Source organism: Dysidea avara, chromosome 9 (genome assembly GCF_963678975.1).
Source record: "Dysidea avara chromosome 9, odDysAvar1.4, whole genome shotgun sequence".
Taxonomy (NCBI): domain Eukaryota; kingdom Metazoa; phylum Porifera; class Demospongiae; order Dictyoceratida; family Dysideidae; genus Dysidea; species Dysidea avara.
In genome coordinates, this window is record NC_089280.1 from 6,685,678 (window position 1) to 6,693,256 (window position 7,579).

Below are 7,579 nucleotides of genomic sequence, written 5' to 3' on the forward strand. Positions count from 1 at the left end.
CCGAATTTCAGCACCTCTGATCTGCTTGTCTGACCCTCTCAGGAGCTTCTCAATCCTAGCCGAACTTCCAGAAACCTCTGGAATTCCTCTCATCATGTAACAATACAATATATCCTTGATTCAGTTCTTGCTGTGAAGCTGAATGAGTACCTCCATTGTGACGATGACATTCTCGTAGTTTGAGCAGATATTCAGACTTCCATCACTTCCAGAAATGAGCTATTATGCGATCAAGGTACCTTACTCTCTTGCTCAATGCGTCCTGTGACACCTCAGGAGGCCTCTCCTCGCTTGCTGCTGGCAAACTCAATAAACGGCGTCCAACTAGAAGGTGTGACGGTGTCAGTGGTTCCTCGATGTCTTCAGTGGACACGTAAGAAAGAGGACGTGAATTCAGGATCATCTCTGTTTCAGTGACAATTGTTGTCAACTCATCATAAGTTATATTGGCTCGGCCGATCGTTTTCTTAAGACATCTCTTCATAGCTCTTATCATCCTTTCAAATATCCCTCCCCACCAGGGGCCTTCTCTAAATTGAATGACCATTCCACGCCAATATTGGAGCTGTATCCCTGCACAACTTCATGACTGCTCAACTTATGAATGGCCTTAGCTGCTGCCTTGAAGGTCTTGCCATTGTCTGAAATCATTCTGCAAAGAATGCCTCGTCTAGCAACAAATCGCTTAAAGCAGCGGAGGAAGCTAACAGTGGTCAGGTCAGGGACAAGTTCTAAATGAACTGCTCAGACAATACAGCATGTATATAAGCAGATCCACACCTTCCTAGTTTTAACCAGTCCTTGTGTCTTGACATACAACGGGCCTGCAAAATCAACACCCGTGTATGAAAATGGAGGTAGCTCCTTGATTCTAAACCCATGAAGAGGGGGTGGTGGTGGCAGGGCATAAGGGAGTCCCTCTAGTTTTCGACAGATGAATATTGATGAATAACCTTTCTGACAAATTGTCGGCCCTTGATGATCCAATACTTGGACCATCTCAGTTAATGTTTCCTTAACCCCATTGTGCATAACCCTTCTGTGGGCATCTTCGACAATCAAAGTGGTGTACGGATGTTCCTTAGTCAGTAGTGCAGGGTACCTGGAGTCATAAAAAATGTCTGCATTCCCCAACCTACCCTTGCAATGCCACACTCCCTTCTCAAGATAGAGTCCGAATTGGTGCTCCCTCATATTGAATGTGTCACTCTCCCTCAAGCAAGACTGTGCCTCCTTGACCCAGAGGGTTTCAGCTGCCTGTATCTCTGATGCTTCCAGTGTGGTTGACATCTGGAATTCCTGTCACTGGACCCTGGCCTTCAGTAATCTACAAAACCTCATAACATACGCCGTAACTCGCAACAGCTTGCCTAGGAAGCTAAAATGTGTACAGGTTATGATTCTTCCAACACCATGAGAATCAGCTGACACAACCATGACATGTTGAGAGCTGACCTTCATCTCCTTCATGTATTCCTCAGGCATGATCAATTCCTCTTCAACTTCTGGTTCCACTTGAACCAACCAGGGAAGACCATGTCGCCACAGAACACTCCCAACCAAATCTGTAGGTGATACACCTCTAGAAGGTAGATCGGCTGGATTGTCCTCTCCAGCACAAAATTTCCATTGATTGTGTGGGACTAACCTTCTTGTAGTGTTGACTCGGTTCTGAACAAATGGTTTCCACTCCTTCGTGAGTCCCTTGATCCAACATAAGGCAACCTTAGAGTCAGTGTAGCAAGTAATTGAAGCAGTTGGCATATCATCTTTCAATACATCCGTGACTGTGTTTATCAAATTGGCAAGCAAGAGAGCTGACAAGAGCTCCAGACGTAGTATCGTCTGCTTACTCAATGGCGCAACCCTTGTCTTAGACGCAGCAAAGCTTGTTGAAGTCCCACAAGAGGTCTCAATCTTCACATACACTACAGCTGCGTATGCACCAAGTGATGCATCGCAAAATCCATGAAAGCTGCACTTGCTTGCTGCCTCAGTAACACTCCAGAAGTAACACCTTGGTATAGATGTCACAATTCCCTTGAACCCAGAGAGCAAGGTATTCCACTTGTTCAGTAATTGGCCAGTAAAGGGCTCATCCCACTCTACTTTACTTGCACACAACTCTTGGAAGAACATCTTAATCTGTATAATCACTGGTGACATAAAGCCAAGGGAGTCATAGAGTCTGGCTGTTATGCCTACTATCTCTCGCTTGGTGGCCTTCAATCCCTTCATTACATTAGCCAGTTCATTGAGGTCAAATATTAAGGTATCTTGAATGAAGTTCCATCTTAGCCCCAGTATCTTCTGTTCACCATCTGAATGTTGCTTATTACCAAGGACATCCTTAGTATAGCTCTTGTCTTCTTCAACAGTATTGGGGTCATCATGAATCAGGCCCTCATTGTCCTGCTCCATCAGTTCTACACGACGGCTTAGTGATATTGAGTTTGTAACAAACTTATGCAGGTTGAAGCCTCCCTTAGCCAAAATCTTCTTGGACCTTGTATAAAACTGGAATGCAGAGTCATCATCATCTGCACCAGCACTGATATCATCAACGTAGATTGACCTCATAAACAAACTGGTTAAGTCTGGATCATGTACACTAAATTGTTCCATATGGTGCTTAATGGTTGCATTCAGAAGGAAAGGGCTAGAAGATACCCCAAAGACCACCCTGGTAAATCTCTCAACATCTGATACATCATTGTTCACATCCTTCACCCATAGGAACCGTAACACATCACGATCTTCATTCTTTACGGCTACCATCAAGAAGGCCTTTTCTATGTCAGCTGCTATTGCCATTCTGTGAACTCTAAAACGTAGTAATATGTCCATAATTCTTTGTCCTGACTTAGGTCCTGTATACAGACAGTCATTCAAGGATGGACCAAGGGTTCGAGAAGATGCATCATATACAATCCTAAGTTTCGTAGTGGTTTTATCTTCCAGAAGGACAGCATGGTGTGGCAAATAATGTACTAAATTGCAAGTGGGCATCTTTGGCTCTACAGGTTCGACAATTCCTCTTCTGATCTGCTCACGTATCACAGCATCATACTGATGCAGGATCTCGGGACTATGTCTAAGTCGCCTGAGTAGTCCAACTAGTCTTTTCAGGGAGAGATCATAATTATTGGACAGTGGAGCATGTGACTCCTTCCATGGAAGAGAAACCTCGTATCTTTCACTGTTAAAACGAATAGTACTCTCAAACTCATTGTATACTGTGACTTTATTGGGCTGGATACCAAATGACTCTAAGTCCCAAAACATTTTCAACTTCTTGTCTAACTCTTGGTCTGTGTCTTGGGAAATGTGTGCATCAATTACCATAGTATGTGTCACAACAAGATTGGTGCAGATGTGGCATGAGATTCCTTCCACTGGACCAGCTAGAACCCATCCTAGCCTCGTTCGAATTGCCGTAGGACCAATATCTGCATTGATAATATCGCCAGTCACCAACTTCCAGTAATTATCTGATCCAACCAGGACATCAACACTGAGTGTGTCTTCTTCAGTAGCATAGTCTGCCAATTCTAAGCCGGCTAGATGGGGATAGCTCTCTGAAGCATACATTGTGGGTTGGCTGGTTAACGGCTCACAGATAAGTGGTACTGTTAAGAAGGAGAACTGCATACTCCTCCCATCCTTCAACACCATGCCAAGTGATACCACATCACAAACTTGTTTTGCTTCCAACTGGGATCCAAAAGTCCTTATTAACATCGTCTCCGAGCATTTTGGAGTCAGGGATAAGGAATTGGCTACTTGTTTTGTGACATAGGATCGTTGGATACCGCAGTCAAACAATATTCGGGCCTCTATTCTCTTCTGAGGGTCATTAACCTTAAATACTATGGCTCTAGCAGTCTGTAGTAACACAGGTGCCCTAACAGATCCACAATTCAATGCTGATGTAGTGGATATAACTTCATTGGTTTGATCATTCACTCTGTTCTGATTGAACAAGTCTCCTTGGCGACAACTCGATGGTAAATCTTGTGTACCTGGTGCTCTGGGAATACTTCCATGGGACTCACCACAGATACTGACATGATGCTTACCCCCACAACTGCCACACCTTACACTCGCACGGCATTCCCAACTCATGTGATTCTTTCGTAAGCAATTGAAACATCGCCCCGACTTTCTCAGTATTTGTTTTCGGGCTGTAACATCAACTATTGTCTTACGTGAGGTCGACGAATGATTGTGGCGGCAATACGCGCACTTGGGCTGAACTGCACCACTTGCTAGCAGCATAGCAGCTGTGGGTGGTTCTGTGCGGGTCTTTCTCGGCATGTAGTTGCCAATGGAAGCCCTCTCCCTAGCATCAATCTCTCTGTCAATTAACTGCATCAGTCTGTCTAGGTTCCACTCCTCGTCTGGCACTTCACGATTCACTAGTAGTCTAAACTCCTGGGGTAACTTAGTCATTAGTACTGAAGACATTAGACTGCCATAGGATGTTGCAGGGATTCCCAAGGATCTGAGACCCCTAATATGAGATTCTACTGTATCATGAAGGTGCCTGAGACCTTTCAAGTTGTGTTGTGAAGTGATAGTATCAACACTTAATAAATTCTCCATATGTTTGTCAATGATCTGTTGTTTATTCCCAAAGCGTTTCTTTAAGATTGATACTGCTTCAACATAGTTAGGTGCTGTCAACTTTAGTCCTGACACAGCTTCAGATGCAGGACCTTCTAGCAATGACTTAAGATAGTTAAATTTGTCAATGTTCGACAATCCAGGATTACTATCAATAGACGACTTAAAGGTGTCCCAAAAGGTAGACCATTGAGTAATATCTCCATTGAATCTTTTCAGAGACAACTTTGGCAGCTTCACCTTAGTAATGTGTTTCAGGGACATAGTTGGTATATGGCTAGCAAGTGAGACTGTGGGTGGACGGAGAGTTGAGTCACTGAATAGTGTTCCATGATCGGTTGAAACTACTGAGGTACTTATTGGTCAGAGTGAGGGAACACTAAAGATAGGAGTGGGCAGTCATGGTAGTTCTATTGAAACCGTGTTAGTTGTCAATGCACTAGAGGTCATACTGGTGACTGCAACTGATATAGAAGTGGTGTGTGACCCACCAGCAGAATCAACAGTAGTAGAGGGTGATGGTGACGGAATGTCATCAAGTAGGGTAGAGATGCTTGTAGTGGTTGTGGCAGATTCGGTGGCAGCCTGGTAGAGGTGCTTGTAGTGGTTGTGGTAGATTCCGTGACATCACTCGTAGATACTGCACCACTGTTAACCTCATCTGATTCAGCTCTAGAAACTTCAGCTGGTGGATTTTGTTTAGACTTTCTACCCTCAATAGCTGCAGTAGCATCAATGATGGCCACTTGAATCCTCTCTCGGAAAATATCCGCCTGCTCAATTTTGTCTTCAACCTCCTCATCATCTAAAAGTACTAGGATCTCCTCATCCAGCTGTTTTAAGGTATCAAGCTTCTCTTTCAGAGTAATTGTACACTGTTCTAACTTGGAGTCAGGGTTTTCTGTAGATTCTATGGTTTCATACAAGGCAGCAATTGTATGCTTGGCAGGCGACTTATGTCCCCCTCTGACTTTCTTCTTTCTACTCAAGCCTTCTGACATGATGTTTTAGTCTGTCTACTCTTAGTTACTTCTATAATAAATACTACTCACGTACTCCATGATTCGGTGTATCCTGTGGTAGCAATCGGCTCACCAGGATTCCCGCCACTCTTCACTCTCCAATTGGAGAGCACTAACTAAATACGAAAGAAAACAAGAACATACTACTCCTTAATACACTTTGAGACTCGCCTCTTAGGGTACCATTGATCCGGTACCAAGGATTTCTCGTTTGTGGTAATGCGAGCCTCTGTCAACGTAGGCATGCTCGTGGGTCGGTGTAGTAATTGAGCAGTGAATCGGTAGAACGCTGCTCCGGCTCGAAGGACCATGTAAGTTAATCTGGAGAGGTTCTTGTGCGTCCTCGTATTCGTTCCGTCTCAACCCAGTACCTGACTCAGTATACCCCAACTACAACGTGTTCAGTCTCGTGATACTACTTTTTTTTCACACGTGAGTATACAACAGGCAATAAGGAGTGGACTGCTAATTTATTTAGCAACTTATGTTGAATAGTCTTTGAGTTATAGCACCATATACCGTATTTGACTAGTTAATAGCCGCAGTTATTATAATCTTCAGCAAGGAAAACCCTATGCTACTATGCAAAGGCAACTACCATCCAAGGGTGGGTACTATAGGCTTGTGTGGCAGCAGCCCACAGCATTTAAATTGATTCACAAGTGACTGACCTTGGTTAATCATCCAGTAATACTATCCTTCCTTTAAACTTCTTTCAAAAATGTTATTTCCTGGCTTAAAACAACATTAATTATAGTACTTTCCTTACATCTCTCCATGCACACAAAAAGAGGGCTGTCCAATAAAAATGCCATTACAGCAAACATCAAGACACACGATAGTGTGTCATGCGGCCAAGTACAGCCAGTGCAGGAGTGCAACAGACAAGTGTGTATTTTACAGAAACCAAGAAAACGCCGTTTTCACGTATTCATAGCTCGATAATGGCAGAACAGAAATTAACTAATTTGCTGTGGTAATTCCCTCGGGTTAGGGCACTTCCCATTCCAAGTTTGAAGTGAATCCACCCATCCATTACTGAGATATGTGCCTTCAAAGTTTGTCTTATTTTCTTCGTATTTATCTTCTCAATTTTTTCTTCCTTGCACACTTTAGAAAAATCATGATAACTCACGCATGCTTTGGTCGCTTTACTTAAAAGTTGGGTGGCAGTACGAGTGTAATACTGTACATTTACAGCCCAATTTTGGTACAAATCAGACAAAGAACAAAGGAGTTATGCGCGATTTTTCAAAATTCCAAAGGCGATTTGTTGTCACACCTCCAGGGTAAACTACTTGGTAGAATAACTTGAACATCGGTCTGTACATGGAGTAGCTATCGTAGTGCAAACCTTTTGTGGTTAGAAAGAAATTGCACTAACAGTCATGGAGTTTTAACAAAATTTTCGATCATGTGTAAAATTTTGGGATCAAAATATTCTAATAGAGCAGTCACCTCCTTCTTTTTTGTCTCGCACACTTTAGAAAATCGTAATAACTCACGCATGTTTTGGTCAATTTACTTAAAATTTGGATGGTAGTAAGCGTGTAATACTGTAAAGTTACAGTCCAATTTTGGTACAAATTAGACAGAGGCCAAAGGAGTTATGCACGATTTTTCAAAATTTCTAAGGCGATTTGTTGTCATACCTCCAGAGTAAACCACTCGGCAGAATAACTTGCAAATCGGTCTGTACATGGAGTAACTATTGTAGTGCAAACCTTTTGTGGTTTAAAAGAAATCACACTAACAGTCATGGAGTTATAACAAATTTCCAACTATGTCCAATATTGCGGGATCGAGATATTCTAATAGAGTATTCACCGCAGGTAAAAAGGTGCACAAAAAATGTCAAAAAAAATTACCAGAGTTTGAACCAGGGACCTCCATACGTATCTAACACCCGCATCCTTAACCACTGAACCACT

At 42.9% G+C, this 7,579-nt stretch overlaps 2 protein-coding genes across 2 annotated transcripts; both read right to left on the reverse strand.

Moving 5' to 3' along the window:
- Positions 1-492: 492 nt before the first annotated feature.
- On the reverse strand, positions 493-1,290 carry LOC136266624 (uncharacterized). Its single transcript, XM_066061618.1, has 2 exons — positions 840-1,290; positions 493-740 (listed from the first exon to the last, which is right to left on the reverse strand). Exons 1-2 carry the CDS (start codon positions 1,288-1,290, stop codon positions 493-495), a joined length of 699 nt encoding a protein of 232 aa, XP_065917690.1.
- Positions 1,291-1,302: 12 nt separating this feature from the next.
- On the reverse strand, positions 1,303-4,890 carry LOC136266625 (uncharacterized). Its single transcript, XM_066061619.1, has one exon. The coding sequence runs from the start codon at positions 4,888-4,890 to the stop codon at positions 1,303-1,305; it is 3,588 nt and encodes a 1,195-aa protein (XP_065917691.1).
- Positions 4,891-7,579: the final 2,689 nt, after the last annotated feature.

What these genes read in the sequence shown, in the direction of transcription:
- LOC136266625 (XM_066061619.1), bottom strand. Translation starts at nt 4,890, where the DNA reads ATGTCCCTGAAACACATTACTAAGGTGAAGCTGCCAAAGTTGTCTCTG.
- LOC136266624 (XM_066061618.1), bottom strand. Translation starts at nt 1,290, where the DNA reads ATGTCAACCACACTGGAAGCATCAGAGATACAGGCAGCTGAAACCCTC. An exon ending in ACCTCCATTTTCATACACGG is followed by an intron (nt 741 to 839) that starts GTGTTGATTTTG and finishes TTGTCTGAGCAG; the next exon opens with TTCATTTAGAACTTGTCCCT.